At 43.8% G+C, this 19,138-nt stretch overlaps 1 protein-coding gene, 1 non-coding gene and 1 pseudogene across 4 annotated transcripts in view; all 3 read right to left on the reverse strand.

The window, feature by feature from the left end:
• Positions 1-5,265: 5,265 nt before the first annotated feature.
• On the reverse strand, positions 5,266-5,383 carry LOC112585341 (annotated as a pseudogene).
• Positions 5,384-7,535: 2,152 nt separating this feature from the next.
• Positions 7,536-7,608, reverse strand: TRNAG-UCC. The gene has a single exon. It is a non-coding gene; the product is annotated as a tRNA-Gly (tRNA).
• Positions 7,609-9,043: 1,435 nt separating this feature from the next.
• Positions 9,044-19,138, reverse strand: part of MTARC1 (mitochondrial amidoxime reducing component 1) — a 31,756-nt gene continuing 21,661 nt past the window's right edge. The window contains exon 7 of one of the 3 annotated variants that reach the window (XM_044943169.2): positions 9,044-9,099. In XM_044943169.2, the coding sequence (XP_044799104.1) occupies positions 9,072-9,099 (28 nt within the window). In that variant the 3' untranslated portion in view covers positions 9,044-9,071. Of the gene's footprint in view, positions 9,100-11,623; positions 13,124-17,204; positions 18,778-19,138 lie in introns of those variants that run through there. The other 2 variants (XM_025286078.3, XM_006080635.4) reach the window with 2 other exon arrangements.

The following is a 19,138-nucleotide window of genomic DNA, read 5'->3' on the forward strand; positions in this document are numbered from 1 at the left end:
CCCATCAGTCATTCTGTGTGGGCCTGTGCACCTCACCCGGACATCTACTCTCGCATTCTGGGTCTGAACATCCACAGGAGTGGAGATCAGTGTGGGGAACAGCAGGTGTACCCGAGGGAACCAGGGAAGGATTTCTGGAGTTCCAGGGGCTCTCGGAAGTGCAGCATGTGAAGCTGGAGAGAGCGGGCTGGCCTGACGGGAGGCGATCCTTCCTGATACTCAAGGTGGGCGCTCCACCAAGGGGATGGCTGAAGACAAGGAGACCATGCCTCCAGTTTTCCTCCTGAAAAAGCAGATATTTTCTTTTGAGAAATTAAAAAATACATTTAGTAAGTCTTTTAAAAAGCAATAATCAGCTCACTACACGTTAGCATGAATACCATATTTTTAAAAACGATTATATCTCCCCTCCAAAATTTTAGTGCTAAGTGGCATTATCTTATATTTCTGCAAATATCTTTATGTTTAGCTTAACAAAAGACAGCTGGTGTTCATTTTTATATTCAGTCTACAGTGGTATACTGTTTTCATTGACGTATATGAAGAAAATAAACAGAGATGAAATCAGAAAAGAGGAAAGTATTTTAATAGTCTTTTCATATAACTGTGGCTGTCCTTCTATAAATGGAATATATGGCATCATGTCCTTTCCCAGGGAAGAATATGTTCATATGTAGGTTCCTTTTGCTGGGAAAGTGTCTCCCTACATCTAATCCTAACCACCACCACATCCTGCATTGCATGAGGCGGTTATCCTTCAGGGCTAGGCTGAAATGTTCTCTTGGGACCCTGAACTTCCCCTTGGTAATGTTCATCGCACTTGCAATTAGTTATTTGTGTCATTAGCTGCTTCATGCCAGGCTTTCCCACTGTAGGGGAAGCTCCATTACTGACTGCAGCGCTGTGTCTGTTTTGTTGACGACTAACTGTGTGCAGCCCATAGTAGGCGCTCAATAAGCATTTTATGAACGTCTTTAAGATGTCTCCCATGGGACTTCCCTGGTGGTCCCGTGGTTAAGACTTCACCTTCCAATGTAGGGATGAGGGTTCGATACCTGGTCAGGGAGCTAAGGTTCCACATGCCTCACGGCCAATAAGCCAGGACATTTAAAAAAAAGCAATATTGTAAAAAATTCAACAAAGACTTTAAAATGGTCCACATCAGTAAATTGACACAACCACTATTGAGAACAGTAAAAAACTAGGACTAAAACTACCACATGGGCCAGCAGTCCCGCTACTGGGCGTATACCCTGAGGGAACCGTAATACAAAAAGACACACGTACCTCAATGGTTATCGCAGCACTATTTACAGTAGTCAGAACATAGACGCAACCTAGATGTCCTTCGACAGGTGACTGAATAAAGAAATTCTGGTACATATACACAATGAAATATTAATCACCCGTAAAAGGAATGAATTTGAGTCAGTTCTAGAGGACGGAGGAGCCTGGTGGGCTGCCGTCTACGGGGTCGCACAGAGTCGGACACGACTGAAGCGACTTAGCAGCAGCAGCAGCTAGTGAAGTGGATGAACCTAGAGCCTGTTGTTACAGAGTGAAGTAAGTCAGAAAGAGAAAAACAAATATCATATATTTACACATATATATGGAATCTAGAAAAATTGTATTGATGAACCTATTTGCAGGGTAAGAATAGAGACACAAACATAGAGAGCAGCCTTGTGGAGAGGGTGAGGATGAATTGAGAGAGTAGCCTTGAAACATATACATTGTCATATGTAAAATAGATAGCTAGTGGGAAGTTACTGTATAACACAGGAAGCTCAACCCAGTGGTCTGTGACAACCTAGAGGGGTGGGATGGGGTGGGAGGTGGGAGGGAGGTTCAAGAGGGAGGGGACATATGTAGACTTATTACTGATTCACGTTGTTGTATGGCTGAAACAACACTGTAAAGCAATTATCCTCCAATTTAAAAAATACTTAATGGTTCAAATTAAAAAAAAAAACCTTTCTCTGGCCTCTAACGCCTCATCATCTTTAGGGAGCCTATTCAGTGGGCAGCTAAGCAGGAGAAAGGCTTTCAATAAGCTGCTCCTAGCCTGCCCTCTCTCTAGATAACCACCCTGGCACTTCACATTTTCAAACTGCTTAGAGAGATAGGCCTCAGAGACAGGGAGCTCATTGGACCGGGCCTAAACAAGCAATGCAGAAAGAACATCTATGTATAGCTGAGTCATTTTGCTGTGCAGCAGAAACTAACGCAACATTGTAAAGCAACCACACTCCAATAAAAATTAATTTTAAAAAAAAGAAAGAAAGAACTTATAAAGGCATTGACTGCTGTGCAAGAGGTGAGTTGAGGGTGGGAATCTGCTCCCTGGTGCAGACATGTGTCTGAGCAGGAGATAAAGGCCCCAGGGGTGGACTAAGAACAAAGTGATTTCAGATATGACCCCAAAATGCCATCCCAAGGTTTTCTATTGAGGTGCTTCTCTCATTTATTTATTTATTGGCCATGGCCCCACAGGATTTTGGATCTTAGTTCCAAGACCAGGGATCAAACCCATGGCCACTGCAGTGGAAGCATAGACTCTTAACCACTGGATGGGCAGGAAAGTCTCAAGCAGCTTTTCTCTTAAGTAACAGGCATTGAGGGTTAGCTAATTTTTATCAGGATCTTGATTTTCCTTAAAGATTCTCTAACATAAAAGTAAAACATTTGCAAACTGGAGTTCTGTGCATTCTCCGTAACAATTTTCTGCCCACACACCCTAGCAGACCACTCTGATAACCCCTGCCATAAAGTTCCCAGGGAGGCGCTCTGCAGTTCACAAAGTACTTTTACATACCTGCTATCAGATAGTCATGTATACATGAGGCCTCAGTAGTATCATATGATGGATGGTGCATTAGCATACTCATTCCTATTTTATGGCTGTTTCAGTGAAGACCCACAAAGGTTAGGAAGCCTGGCCCCCAGTCACTCAACCAGCACAGCCAGCGCTGAGGTCTGAACAGGCAGTTTTCCTGGTCACCTTCCAGTTCCCTCTCGCCTATCTTATGAGGCTGAAGTTTTTCCAAAGGAACCAGATGACTTCCAGCAGCCTGGCGGACCTGAACGTTAGCACTTCAATGTAGGGCCACATCTGATCATTTCTGGTTGTGATCCAAAGAAACAAAAACCTCTCCGAGGGTCAACAACATTGTCATGAACCTCCCCTGAACCAGTTCCTTGACAGGGACACGGCATTTGGTGCCCCTGGTGATCCAGCTGGACACATCTCCTTGGGCACTTTGCACTTGTAGAGGTGGGGGTGGGGGTAGGGGGCAGGAGCATGTAGGAATCCTGCCGCAGGCTGGTTTTGGGGGGCAAGGTCACTGCGAGAAACTAACTGGCTATGGGGGAAGGAAGCAGGAGCCATGCCCCGTTTACAAAATCAGCCTTCAGGCTGTTGTCTGCAGCAGAGGAGATCTCAGGGGCGACCTCTTCCAGGCACAAAACAAAAGGGTGGAGGGGAGGAAGCAAGTGAGCTTGCTAATCTCAGTTGTTTATTTTTCCTCCCTCATTTCCTCCTGTGTTCCTCCAACCCAAATCCCCCAGCCTCTGGTTTCCCGCCCCTATCTGGTTAATAACCTCCCAGGGCAGCCTCCTCAGCAGCCCTCCTTGGCTCCCCTCTGTAATCTCTTCTCCAGGCTTTGCTGAGGCTGTATTTACCACCACACAGGATTTCCGTAGGTGATAACCGCAGGGCCTGGTGGCTCCGGGGCAGTACCCCCTCCCCTTACGGGGGTCTATTTACAGCAGGGGAAGAATTCCAATCTCTCCCAAGAATATGACTGTCCTGAGGGGGGTCTCACCTACACCAGTGGCTGACCCCGCCTCTTGGTAAGAGTCACACATGCTCACACCCCTCCCTCCCTGACCTCCAAGTGTGTGGGGGCCCCAAATGCAGAGACAGGAGAGAAGGTACAAAGGTGAATTGTCTGAGGCCAGTCGCTCACTCACAAAGATCACAGGCAGAGGGTCTTGGGGCGGGACCTCCGAAAGTCTCCACCTCTTCCTCCTGGACTGGCCTTGTCAACCTAGGTCCCGCCGGAAGTGGGTATGCACCAGCCACCCCGAGTTCACTCATTCCAGGGCTGGTTGCTCAACACTCAGAGAAGTATCCACCTCCCAGGGTGGTTTGTTTTTAAACTTGGTATTGATGAGGAATGCACATGGGGTCACCAATTCAATGGTTTCACCATATGGACTTACTGAGGGAAGGAGCGCCCAGATCAGAATATTGGCCGCACTCACAAGCCCTTCGCGATACCCCAACCTGGGCACTGCCACCTCCTTTCACTACCAGCCCCCAAGACCACTGTCCTGACTCCTGACACCACAGATCCATTTTGCCTCCTGAGGTGTACACTGAAGAAGCTGGATTCCAGAGATGCAGAGATAAGACTTTCGTTTTTCTCAGTCAACAGTATCTGGGAGGCAGGAGGCTTGTGGAGCCTAATCTGAGTGTTCTATTTTATTTTCAACTGTCAAGATCGCTAATTCCTTAACACCACATAACTGTGAGGAATTTTAGGGAAGGAGTTATCTTTAGTGAGAAACCCTGCAATGGGCAGCATGCCAAGTGTGGAGGAAAAGTGGAATGAGACAAGTTAGACGAAGGCGTTGCAAAGAGATAGGGACTGCGTGAAGCCGAGGACTCCAGGGGCTTCATGAAACGTGTTAACATTTTCACCAAAGGGAGAGAGAAAAGAGTTCTAAACTCTCTCAACCACCTTCAGTCCATCCTTGCCTCTTTCCACATTTTTCTCTATTTCTTGTTGTTGTTGTTCAGTCACTAAGTCATTTCTGACTCTTTGTAATCCCATTGACTGTAGCCCACCAGGCTCCCCTGTCTGTGGGATTTCCCAGGCAAGATAACCAGAGTGGGTTGCCAATTCCTGGGGACCTTCCCAACCCAGGGATCAAACCCATGTCTCTGGCATTGGCAAGTGGATTCTTTACCACTGACTCACTAGGGAAGCCCTCTGTATTTCTAGAGACACTATTTTAAGCAAAGCCATACCCCCTACCTCTTTACTTTAAACACGTGAAAACAGAAGGATAATATAAGCCACATATGTAATTGTGTGTGTGTGTGTGTGTGTGAGATAAAATACACACGACATAAAATCTACCATTAGTGATATTTAGTACATTCACAATATTGTGCGGCCATCACCACTACCTGGATCCAGAACCTTTGTATCATCCTAAAAGGACACCTCACACTCATTAAGCTATCACTCTCCTTTCTCAAAACCATGTTCAGATGTTACCAAATAGGTGGCAATGTCTTAACTCTATGTGTGTTGTCCAAGCCCTCCCCTACTCTTGTCAAGAAGAATGCTAATCTTCTCTCCTCATACAAGACCCACATATGTCATTTTAAATTTTCTGGTAGTCATGCCAAAAAGGTAAAAAAAAAAAGTGAAAATAATTTTACTAATTTATTAATAGCTAATCCATTTTTATGACTGAGTATTCCATTGTATACATCTTCTTAATTCGTTCATCTGTTGATGGACATTTAGGTTGCTTCTGTTTGCAGAAACATGGATGAACCTAGAGATGATCATACTAAGTCAGAAAGAGAAAGACTAATATCATATGATATCACTTATATGTGGAATCTAAAATATGACACAGAAGAATGTATCTATGAAACACAAACAGACTCACAGACATAGAGAACAGACTTGTGGTTGCCAAAGGGAGAGGGTGGGGAAGGATGGCTTGTGAGTTTGGAATTAGCAGATGTAAACTATTATATACAGATGGATAAACAATAGGTCCTACTGTATAGAATAGGAAACGCCACTCAATATCCTGTAATAATCATAATAAACCATTTAGCATATGAAAAAGATTATATATGTATACATATACATGTATAACTGAATCACTTTGCTATACAGCAGAAATTAACACATACAGCTATACTTCAATAAAATAATTAATCTAATAATTTAATTAAATCCAATTTAATCCAATTTACTTTAAAAAATAATTAATTTACTCCAATATTTCCAAACTGTTATCATTTCAATGCATCATCATTATAAAAATGATTGCTGATCTATCTTGCACTGTTTTATTTGCACTATGTATGTGAAATTGGGTGTGTAACTCTCATATATTGTACATCTCTGGGGGGACCAGCCATATTTCAGGAACCCCACATGGCTAATGGCTACCATGTTGGACAATGTGGCTCTAAACAATTAGTAGAATGCTATCAAAATCCCAAATCATCTTTCTTAAAGGTGATTGTTAAATACTCAAACTTTTTTAAGGCTATAGTTATGTTTTGAATATCAATTTGTTTTCTCTCATTATGAAAAATAATACACCTGGAAACTAAGGAAATAAAAATTACCACTAAGTGCCAACACAAGAAAAACTATAATTGCTCTTTGGCACGCTGTACGTCATGATTTCTTTGTAGTTTTTTTTCTCATCGTTTTGTGCACCACACAGCAGCATTACCACCACTTTGAGGCAGAAGCTCGAGGCCAACATAACCACTTACCAGAGGCAATTGTGCCGCTCTCTCCAGGGTCATGAGGAGGCTGGTGAACTAGCTTGTCTAAGAGTCTCTCCAACCCAGACATGCCAGGGTTGGAGAGACAACCCAAACATCCCTGCCATTTAACAGACACACACGGACACACACACACACACACACACACATACATATGTCCCAGGCCTTTCCTTCTACCTCATAGAACAGCCTGCAAAGGAGCAAGAACATCATTGGTCAGCCTTGCTAACTTGCTGGGAAAACACAAAGACCTAAACAGAAGCACTTTTATTTAGCATTCATACTCAGAAAGAAGAAAACCTAGCAGAGAACAGACTCGGTATGCAAGAATGTAAAAACATTTTTTTTTTTTTTTTGAGATTCCCAGAAGCTTCATGCCACAATGCCCCAAGCTGGGAAAAAACGTGCCATTTCATATGTTTATAACAACATCTGATTTAATATTATACAATTTTGCTTAGTCAAAACCAGAACAAATACCTTCAGATTTATTACATCCTTCTATTCAGTAACTTAAGTTATCATAGTTAATAATCCAACCATTTCAGAGCCCAAGAAAAAAAGCTTTCTAAGTCTTTGGGATGAAAGATTCTGGAGATGCAGGTTTTTTTCATGGAGGATTTTAGGTTTTCAAGCTCTCAATGAAGCTTGAAATTCATCTTTTCCAGTTCACATGAAAAGAGTTTCCTCTGAAGCTTGGCTGGAAGGTAGAAAGAGAGGAAAACCAGTTGACAGACAGAATCTCTGTGGCTTTTAGAGAATGTGGCAATTTCTCACCAGCATCTCTAACTCTTACCTTGTCTGGAAAAATAAAATAAACACAAAGAAACAAACACACAAAAAAACCCATACCAATGGCCCCCATGTTCTTTACATTGGTAATGCTGTATTTTGGACTCCCTTCTTACTTCTTGATTCATTAAAAGGCACCAATTGATTTTTGCTTTGATTTGTTTTGTTCACACAGCTTGTAGGATCTTAGTTCCCTGACCAGGAATCAAACCTAGGCCAACTGTAGTGGAAATGCAGAGTCTTAACCACTGGACCACCAGGGAAGTCCCATCAATTGATTTTAAAAAAGAAGCAAATGCCACTCTCTCAAAACATCCTACCCTCGCCTTCACCCACGGTGTCTGAAAGTCCATTCTCTATGTCTGCTTCTCCATTCCTTCTCTGCAAATAGGTTCATCAGTACTATTTTTCTAGATTTCATGTATGTATTAATATATGTATTAATACACAATATTTGGGCTTTCCTGATGGCTCAGACAGTAAAGAATCTCCCTGCAATGCAGGAGACCTGGGTTCGATTCCTGGGACAGGATAATCCTTGGGAAAAGGGAATGGCTACCTGCTCCAGTACTCCTGCCTGGAGAATTCAATGGACAGAGGAGCCTGGCAGGCTATAGTCTATGGGGTCGCTAGGAGCTGGACACGACTGAGCGACTATCACTTTCACTGCTACTTTATTCTGACTGTAAGGCCCACACAACAATTACCTTCCAAGTAAAAATAAATTTTAAATAAACAAAATAAAAAGAAGCAAATATGCATACAAAGCACTCTTTCTCATTATTTCCTCATGCATACATTCTCACACAGGAATTTGTTACACAATTTGTGCACAATTGTTCAGCCCCAAGCATGGCCCCTTCTTGCCCAATTGAACTGAACTGAGCTGAATGATGCGGGAATTAACTCAGTTGCCTGGAGGTCCATCCAAGTTTTGCCTTCAGAGCTCCGCTCTCTTTCAGGACACAGGTGGTCTCCCACTGCCTCCAGATGTGGGCGCTAGGGTCCTCAGAGAGCTGGGAGACGCGTGTTTGGATCAGAATGAACCGGTCACCCAATGTGGACATATCCGTGTTTTACCACAATGTATGCTAGTGAGTTCCATTTCTCAAAGAAAGCTAACATTTCTTTACACACCATTAGAGAGAATGCCAACATTAGAGTGGGGAGAGAGAGGACTCAGTAATGAGGTAAGAGTTTAGAACAATTTGAGGCCTTCCTAAAAAGGAGGATTCCTAGGTCCCACTGCAGACCCACCACATGGGGATATCAGAGTATCAGATACAGGAATAGCCACTTTGAACAAAATTGTTAGGTGATTCACAAACCCACTGCAATCTCCACACAACAGTCTTAAAGTTCCCTTCATTAAGTCACAAGTGAATGTTTCAAATGTAGGATTAAACCAGATTCCACTTGAAGATACTTTGAATTCTTGCCAACAGATTTTTTAAATTTTTATTGGAGTATAGTTGATTTACAATGTTGTGTTAGTTTCAGGGATATAGTGAAGTGAATCAGTTATACACATACACTGCCAACAGATTTTTAGCAGCAAGTTGCCAGAAGTCAAAAGCCTTGAGTTCTGTTCTAGCCCACCTATAACGTGGGCAAGTTACTTAACTTTTTCAAACCTCCTTGACATGAGTTATGCAACTAAGGGCAAGTATGATTATAATACTGAAATAGCTTACGGAAGGCTTTCCCATGAATCCACCTCACTGGATCAACTTGTTCTGGAGACTTCATGGCACCTGACAAAGGCAGAGCACAATTAGTGTGTGGACATAGTTTTAGATCAAACATCTGATTTTTTTTGAGGTCAAATAAATCAGTCAATCCTAAAGGAAATCAACCCTGAATATTCATTGAAAGGACTGATGCTGAAGCTGAAGTTCCAGTACTTTGGCCACCTGATGTGAAGAGCTGACTCATTGGAAAAGACCCTGATGCTGGAAAACATTGAGGGCAGGGGAAGAAGAGGGTGACAGATATTGAGATGGTTGGATGGCATCATCCACTCAATGGACATGAGTTTGAGCAAACTTCAGAAGATAGTGAGGGACAGGGAAGCCTGGCATGCTATGGGGTCGAAAAGAGTTGTACATGAATGAGAGACTGAACCACAGATATCTGTTTTATTACTGAACAAAAAACAAAGCTACGCTGGAGGATGTGCTTGAGGAATATAATATAGAAGTAATCAGACAACAATTTCTAATACAGAATCTCAGTAGAAAATTTATTCACCAAGCCTCAGGAAGCACTGGACAGCTACAGGCCTCTCCCATCTAGGGCAAGGTTTTTCTGCCAAGTTTACCACTTGGACCAAGGAGACTTCCCAGCAGTTTGAATGTGGGCTGAGCCCAGGAAGAAAGAGGAAGGAGGAGGAGCAGAGTTCAGTTGCTACTCCCGAGTTTACCAGTCATTTTTCTCCTAAGAAGAAGGATGAGAGGAAATGGGAGGGGCCAGGGCTAATTAATGCCTCTTCATTGGATATATAAGAAATAAATATGAATACTCAAGCAGCCTGAGAGAAATTACTATATCTGTCCCCAAATTCCTACCTGCCAATGCAGGAGATCCTGGTTCGATCCCTGGGTCAGGAAGATCCCCTGGAGGAGGAAACGGCAACCCACTCCAGTATTCTTGCCTGGGAAATCCCATGGACAGAGGAGCCTGGTGGGCTACAGTCCATGGGGTCACAAAAGGGTCAAACATAGCTTAGGGACTAAACCACAACAGTGGTCAACCAGAAGGGGCACAGCACCTTCAGAGAGGGAATCAGCTCCCTACCACCACCACCAAACCAGCCACTGCTCCACTAGAGACCTTCCCCTGCAGTGTGGAGTTTTCCCCCGTAAGTTTCGGAGAAGGGTCAGTAAAGTACACTGTGTTTCTCAAGGCCTTTCTATATTCAAGATGAAAAATGTAGCTCTTCTTCAGTTTTCCATCTCAAAGTATTTCAAGCTACATTGACCCACATAGCACATCAGAAGTTATGCATTAAAACCAACATATCTTAATTTATATCATAAAAGCATCTCAAATATAAGATGTTCTACACTTGAACTTACCCTTCTCAGTATCAAGTTACCAGTGAGTCCCAAGACCAAAATTTAATCCTCTTACAAGATCCAAAGAAGTTAAAGCCTGAAATTAAATTATCCCACTCTCAGTCAAGTTCAAAGACATTACATGTCAAATTCTTATTCTCTTTAGCTTCAGTAAGAAGAGTTCTTGATGTCCTGGGGTGTGGGGAGGAGAAGGTTGGGGCTCTGACAGCAGCTGTAGCCTGCGCTGGCTTTCCAGGAAGGGGCCTTAGAGTTTGGATTAATTCAACTCTAAGCCTCTCTTGTTCCTCATTTTTTTTAATATTGTTTTTAAATTTGTTGTAGAATACACATAAAACTTATGCTCTTAACAATTTTCAAGTGTACAATTCAGTAGTATTATGTATTTTCACATTGTTGTGTAACCTAACCATCACCACCATTCCTCTCCAGAACTCTTGTCCTCTTGCAAACCGGAAGGCCCACACCTATTAAACAATAACCACCATCCTCTCTCCTCCAGCCCCTGGCAATCACAACTCTTCTATCTCTATACATTTGATTATACTAGATACCTCGTATGAGTAGAATCATACAACATTTGTCATTTTGTGACTGGCCTTTTTCACGTAGCATAATGTCCTTAAGGTTCATCTGTGTTGTACCACACGTCAGAATTATTTTCCTCTCTGAGGCTGAATCACCTTCCATTGTATGGATACAATTTGTTTATCCATTCATCTGTCGATGGACATTTCATTTGTTTTCCACTCTTGGCTGCTATGAACTTGGGTGTACGTGCCTCAGTTTCTATTGTTGGATTGGCACATATACACTATTGATACTATACTATACTAATAAACAATTGATGGGGACCTACTGTATAGCACAGGGAACTCTACTCAGTGCTCTGGGGTGTCCTAAATGGGAGGGAAATCCAAAGGGAGGGAATATATGTACATGTATGACTGATTCATTTTACTGTGCAGAAGAAGCTAGCACAACATTGTAAAGCAACTGTGTGTGTGTGTGTGTGTGTGTGTGTGCGCTAAGTTGCTTTAGTCATGTCCGACTCTTTGCAACCCCATGGACTATAGCCTGCCACACTCCTCTGCCCATAGGATTCTCCAGGCAGGAATACTGGAGTGGGTTGCCATCTCCTCCAGGGGATCTTCCCAACCCAGGGATTGAACCCAAGTCTCTTAGGTCTTCTGCATGGCAGGTGGGTTCTTTACCACCAGCGCCACCTGGTAAACAACTATACTGCAATAAAAAGTATTTTTTTTAAAGTGCCCCATGTGTGTTTTGCCAAAGGCTATAGCAGATTGAGAAGGAAAGATTCTTCTCAAAGGACTCCTTTAAAGGAAGAAGGGTAAATGGTTTTATTTGAGGTGCTCATCAATCATTGCCAGGTGACTGTAATCCACAAAGAGGTTAATGATGGCACCATGTTTACCGTATCTGGGGGAGATGAACTCATCCCTGTAAACAGTCTGCTCTCTCGGGGGTAGCATGTGAGACATTACCGCCTTAAACACATTTTCATGGTTCAGTATAAAAACATGATGAGAAAGGGCTTCTTAGAACAGTATTTATTTTCTGCCTGAGAAGCTTGAAATGTGGATGCTACTAATAAAGACCCACACTTCTAAACATAGCGTAACAAAGAGGAAAAGTATTGGACCCTTCCGACAGCTCATGTCCAGAACATTATCTGCAAACATACTCATTGCCAACTGAGATGATGCAAAACATCAGACACGCATCTGTAGGAAGGCACCTCCTCCCACAGGAAGCAAGATGTTGGGGCAAGTGAGATTAATACAATTAAACCTTTAAAACACAGTCTGAAACAGGGAAATATGGTTGAGCAACACATGGCTGAGACTTGAGATCTGTATCTCCTTTCCTTTCAAAAGCCCTGGGAGCATAATGAGAGTACAGCTTTAAGAACTAAGATTCACCCCACCAGGCATTAATGGTGTCCAGAAACTATGTGAACAATCTTATTTGACATCCCCAAGACGTTAATATCTGTCCAACGCCAAACCCGAGGGGGAAACATGTTAATTTTCTCAACCTTCTGATAGCACGTATACAAGATCTCTGAGTCCCACAAAAGGCTCCAAATATATTCTCTAGGACTTCAACTGCCTTAAAATATAGGCTTGCATTTATCTTGGCCACATTAACGAGATCTGTTTGACCAATACATTTATATTTATGATGACTGAGGGCAGATTATGGTTGTTAAAATTTGTCCTTGGGACATGAAAACACTCCTCTGTCATTAATACATTCTGTAATATAAACTATGATGTCAGGTCAACGTAAAGGGTAAAAACGTTCCGAAAGTATGCACACATCATTTTTTAAAGCAATTGAGCCTAATGGAATAACAAAGGTCATCATAACAAACCATTACAGCCTTGGTCTTGGCAACTCTGGCCACAGAAGAATCTCCAAGAAACGATCATCATTCCTCCAATGTTATGGCATGCAGACGACAGGAATGGCTCGCAAATGAGTCATGCGGGCTCAGATCCTCGGTAGCTATGTGAGCGCGGGACGATCAATTATTCATGTGTTTACAAAGAGCTTTCCCGGTTGATGTTAACCAGAGCTGCTTGCAAAGAAGAGCTCTCCAGCTGTCCTTGGTCGTCCTGGGCCTCCGACTAACAAGCCACTTTAATTGTTGGCAAGTCATCTGGAAGATGGTCCTCCCCTAGACCAAGTACACGCCATCACTTTGAGACTTTATTAGGTGTTAAAATATTAATCAAAAATAATTATGACAACAATACCTTATTTACAATACTCCCAGAAAAGCCCATAGAGGTTTGAACTTGACTTAGATCCCACCAAGCTCCATATGGACTAGAACCTTGACCATTGAAGACGCAGGCAGAGAGAAGAGGGGCTTCCAAGGATGAAAAAGAATCAGGGGCTGTGGGCCTCATGGGGGAGGCAGAGGGAATAACCATTTAAAATGCTCTAGGAGGGGGCTTCCCTGGTGATCTACTGGTTAAGACTCCATACTTCCACTGCAGGGAGTGTGGGTTCGAGCCTTGGTCAGAGAACTAAGATCCCATGTGTTGCAAAGGGTGGCCAAATAAATAATTTTTAAAAATTAAACACAAAAAATTTTCAAAGCTAGTATAGTATTAAAAGTAAATACAATAAAATAAAATGCTCTCTAAAGGTAAAGGAGCATGACAGAGGACCACCAAGGGTGAAGAGATGAGATCTGTCAATAATCAAATATGAATGAACTTGACCCATCTAATAAAACCAGCCTTGCTGCTGCTGCTAAGTCGTTCAGTTGTGTCCGACTCTGTGCGACCCCACAGACGGCAGCTCACTAGGTTCCTCTGTCCCTGGGATTCTCCAGGCAAGAACACTGGAGTGGGTTGCCATTTCCTTCTCCAATGCATAAAAGTGAAAAGTGAAAGTGAAGTCGCTCAGTCATGTCCGACTCTTAGCAACCCCATGGACTGGAGCCTACCAGGCTCCTCTGTCCATGGGATTTTCCAGGCAAGAGTACTAGAGTGGGGTGCCGTTGCCTTCTCTGAAAACCAGCCTTGGAAGAAGTCAAATGGGAAGTCACTTCTCAGGTCCCTTTCTTCCTTAATACAGCTGACTGTCTGTCCAGGAAGACTAATAATGTGATTAAGGCAACTCCTCTTTCTGAGCTAGACCGTGGAGTGTGGGACCAGGTGGCCCCCTCGGTCCCCTGTCAGCCGTGTTTTGAGGGAGAGCAGGATCAGAGTCAAGGCTGTGGCCTGAGCCTTCTCTTCTGAAGACAATCCAGTCCATGCAGACAAAGGAATGCCTCAGGTACGTTTTTATTATCCCAGTTCTAAGAACATCGTGGTACTGAGCCAGATCCTTCCCCTTTCTAGAAACTGGGTAACTTGAGACGCTATCATCAGTCACTCATCCATTTCTAAGAAAGCGGTAGAAGCAAATAATGTCTGTTCTTGCTGGTATGAGATCATAGTATAAAGTGAATGTGTATGTAAAGTCAGGAGCACTAGCACCCCTGGGGTAATTCTGCTTAATGTGGTGGGAGGCAACTTTGGTTGAGCATTGTTGCCATAGAAAAGTGAAGCTGGCGGACAAGGGATGGGGCCTCCCTGGCCCATGAAGCATGCTGGAGCCCTTGTGTTACATACTACTGTAAGACCAGGACTGGAGAGCCTGGGTTTCCGCCTCTCACTCTGATCCACTCCATCTAACCACGAAAACAGGTTTGGAAAATGAGTCCAAAGAAAGGAACTGCTTCTTCCTAAGGTCTTTGGCAGGAGAGCTGGTCTAAGACACCCTCTCCACTCCTCCCTTTAACATTTTAGTCCAGTCCCATCATTCTGGTCCAGTGAGAGAGGCCTCTTCCACGTGGCAGGGGCCCTTTATCGTCTTCCCTCTTCTAATGAACAACCTCTGGCTCAGCACGGACCTCATTTCTGGCTGGTCCTCCCTCTATAGATCAGTGCAAAGCTTCCCAAAAGGTGACCAGAAATAGACCTCTGGGGAGGGCAGTGTTAAACCCAAACAGAATTCTTCACTGCAGTTCTCTCTGGCGCCCTGTACTGGCTGCTGGGCCTTTGGAAGAGGAGTGAGGCATGCCAGACTTCCCAAAGTTATTAGTCCAGAGAATTCATTTTTTAGTAGCTTCCCTGCAAGCTCCGACAGTAAAGAATCCGCTTGCAATGCAAGAGGCTGCTTAAAGGGCCACGTTGCCAGCTACTCCCCAGAAAAGATCAGATCATCACAAATAAGAGCGAGAAACAGCAACTTACACACAAGGGCAGAAAGAAATCAGGGTGAGCCTGATGGAAATTAGGCTGGACAATGGGAAAAACTTGTCTCCTTCTGCCAGTATGGTACCGGGTGAGGAGATGCCCTTGGGGGAATCTCTGAGTCAGGAAGATCTCTGAGTCAGGAAGATCCCCTGGAGAAGGGAATAGCTACCAACTCCAGTATTCTTGCCTGGAGAATTCCATGGACAGAGGAGCCTAGAGGGCTCCATGGAGTCAGGAAGATCCCCTGGAGAAGGGAATAGCTACCAACAAGGGCTCCATGGAGTGGCAGAGTCGAACACAGCTGAGTGTCTAACACTGCAAGCAAACTTTCAGAACATCCCGGACCCAGTCAAACTTAGTGACGTGCAGTATTAAGGTATCAACAGGTCTGAGAGTCACTCTGGCATCTTTGAGAGACTCCACAGTATCTGTTCTTGGCCACCATGGATTGCTTTGATTTGTCACTGAGTTCTGGGGGGTACCTGCCTATCGTCATTGCTGGTGATAGCCTCACAGATGGTTTTCCAAAGTCACACTTGGCTAAGTCAAGCTTGCCTGATCTTTTCACACAGCAGCCCTCCCCCAAGGGCATCTCCTCACCCGGTACCATACTGGCAGAAGGAGACGAGTTTTTCCCATTGTCCAGCCTAATTTCCATCAGGCTCACCCTGATTTCTTTCTGCCCTTGTGTGTAAGTTGCTGTTTCTCGCTCTTATTTGTGATGATCTGATCTTTTCTGGGGAGTAGCTGGCAACGTGGCCCTTTAAGCAGCCTGCCTAGGCTTTTTCCCACACAGTCCTTTGCAGGGTCTCCAGCTGTTCTGTAATTCTCAGACTACACAGACAGTGTGGCTGCAGAAGACACTGCCACCCAGAACGAAACACACGCCGACAGTGGCTGCTTTTGTCTGACCATGAAAGCCCATCATCCACAGCTTTAAGGAGACCTCTCTGAGGGTCTGCGATGGTCTCCACTCCTGACCCTCTACTTCAAGTGGAATTGTGTGCAAAGGTTCAGTCTCCAAAATAAACCAGACTTCAGTCCTGCCTTTGGCATTAACCAACTCATTAAATATAAAATAAACACAAGTAAATGGTTTTTAAATCTCACTGACAGAAAGCTTGGCAACGACTCTGAGATTCTAGAGGTCACTGGAACCTCTGTCTTAAAACTGGAATCTTCCTCACACTCTGAGGAGCAGGAGACTCTGCACAAATGAGGAGGGGGTTAGGGTACCCCTTCAATTGGAAGGCTGCCCTGCAATGCACAGGACAGGGTCTGCATGAGTGTGGCCTTTGACACAGACTGAGTCCCTTGGGAAGTGGCTGTTACTATTGAAAAGGGGTTAGAAGTTCCGGTCTAAGGCATTCACCTTGCCCTGAATACTATCTAGGGCCAGCCACCAAACCAACCTTGAGTTTCTCATCACTGTCTAAGTATTGGCTGCTCGCAACAGAACTGATAATCACATGGTTCCCTAAATCTTGTGTGTGTTCTGCCATGGATTTCCAAGGTCCAATTAGTAATGCTACTTGCTGAATTCTTACTGGGTTGGCCAGAAAGTTTGTTTGGGTTTTTCCATTGTATTGGCCAATCCAATATTTTTACTTTATCTGTAGTTTCAGCATAAAGTGAATTTATTGGGGAAGGTGATGGGCCAAGGATGACTGATTAATTATTCTAATTCCACTTCACTTCAAGCGTGGGGAAAACAAATTCCAATAATTCACCAACCAGAAAACATATATACGTGCACCTGTTACCTTATAACTTAACCTCAGAACTAGGCTAGGTTCCAACCATTACTAACCACGTTTATAAAACCAAAGTGAAACATACACGGCTTTAGGTTAAAAAGTATGTTTACATGACAGCCCTTCAAAGACAAGAGTAGGCCTGAGGATGTTGTGTGTGTGTGTGTGGTGACAGAATGATTGGTTTTGCCCATTCACATCTGTCAGCTTCAAAGTCTGACTTCTTGCCAAGAAGTGAGTACAACCTGAAACTAGTCAAAGCAGCTTCCATTTATTTACAGTTTGGAAACACATTTTTCATGACTTAGCTTCCTAATACAAAGAGCAAAATGGCAATGAAAGATAAACATCCTCAGATACTAGAGTTATATAATTTGATGAGGAGAAAAATTAGATATTGGTTGTTAAGTGAATTGACATATGTTTTGCTTTTCTCCTTTGAAAGATTTTATTCAAAACCTGAAATAAAGTGGTTTATTTCAAATCACACTATCACAGTTCTTCTCATCCATGGGTCTCAGAACTTTTTCATCCTGATTTTGAGGAGGAGCAACCAGTCTTGAGTTGATGGGACCAGCAAGATCCAGAAGGACCCCGTGACAGCACAGCCACGCTTTTAGGGCCAAGTTCCCACAGCAGAGAAGCACAGAATACCTAGAAGTTATCTCAGTTTCTTTCAAAAAATTTTTTCTAGTCTAGAAAACTAAAACCCATCCGTCCGTCTCCCTCTTTTCAACAGCATGGCTGAGCCGTGACAATGCCACTAGGTGGCATCATGTCCCCTCCTGACCATTTCTTTGGGCATCGTTTCCCAGGGCGACATCAACAGCATCTCAGGCAACAGGAGGCAAGGGTGCCTCGCCTACTTAGTGTGACTGTTCTCTCTTGTATACTGGGAAACGTTTGGTCTCACCAATGGGATATAGTTGATATTCTGTTCCATGGCAAGGAAGATTTTGTCTTCCGTTCCTCCTATTCCATATCAGAGTCTGACAGCAATGCTGCTCTCTTGAGTTGATTTTCTTCCCTGACGTCTCTGCTGTCTTGCCGCCCAGAGGCACAGTGTGCCCTGAAGGATCCCTCAAATGCCCATGGACACTGAGGTAATAGTGCCAGATCCAAAATGATCTAGGGGAAACCAACGTCGGAGTGTTTACTGAAGGCCAGGCTCTTTATACCCTTTTAAAAGCCTGTCTAGGACTTGAGGGGGAAAAGCGAAGTGACAGTCCAGCCTTATTTGGAGTGCTATTTAATTTCCATTGCATGCTGAGGAACGGGGTAAGGAAATATTCCAGAACATTCCTCTCGATCCCCCACCCTTTCTCTTCTCTCCTTTTCCCTAAGGCATAGCAGTGAGATGATGGAGGTTATGAGTAGGTGAATGGAGAAGAAGGAGAAAACATTATTCCACAATCATAGTTAAACAAGCGATTTTTAGAATCCTGCCTTATCATTTAGGTGACTTACTGAAGTCCTATTAAGTTATCAAACCTTTCTTTGCTTTGTAGGCTGAGACGCTGGAAGCGCTGGGACACGAGGAAGAAGTCCAGAGAAAGATGAAAAACTTGGAGACCACAGTTCTAAAGAAAATGCCGAGGAGTCAAATGCCCCATTTCAAAATACTGTGTTTCAAGTGTTGTCAGTTTTGAGGACATTTTTTTAAACGCATCTGCTATTCCAGGACATATGATTCCTATTCCTGGCCGAGCAGGTACACAGGGTCTCCCACGTGGATGGTCCCTGGGTTTTCCAGGACAAAATATTGTCCAAAGAGGGGTGATTTTCCATATAACTTTCGTTCAGAAGGGTCACACAGGCGATAACTGCAACAGGAAAGACCATAATGAGTCACAGCCAATCAGCAGGAAGAGCTCAAACTGTACGCGATCTCTTCTCGGCGGACGGATCCACCCCACACAGGGCCACCATGTTGCCCCGCTCCAGCCAGCGCGTTCCCTTCAAGAGTCCAGAACAGCGCCTCCTGGGGTTGTGCCCAGTGCACAGACTACCAAAGTGTTCCCAATGGCCACATTCTCACCTCTTTTCTCCTTGGAATGTTCCCTTTTTCGTCATTAAGGAATTAGGGACTCAATATGCTTCAGTTCAGTTCAGTCACTCAGTCGCGTCTGACTCTTTGCAATCCCATGAATCGCAGCATGGGCCAGGCCTCCCTGTCCATCACCA

The sequence above is a fragment of the Bubalus bubalis genome, chromosome 5 (assembly GCF_019923935.1).
Source record: "Bubalus bubalis isolate 160015118507 breed Murrah chromosome 5, NDDB_SH_1, whole genome shotgun sequence".
NCBI lineage: Eukaryota > Metazoa > Chordata > Mammalia > Artiodactyla > Bovidae > Bubalus > Bubalus bubalis.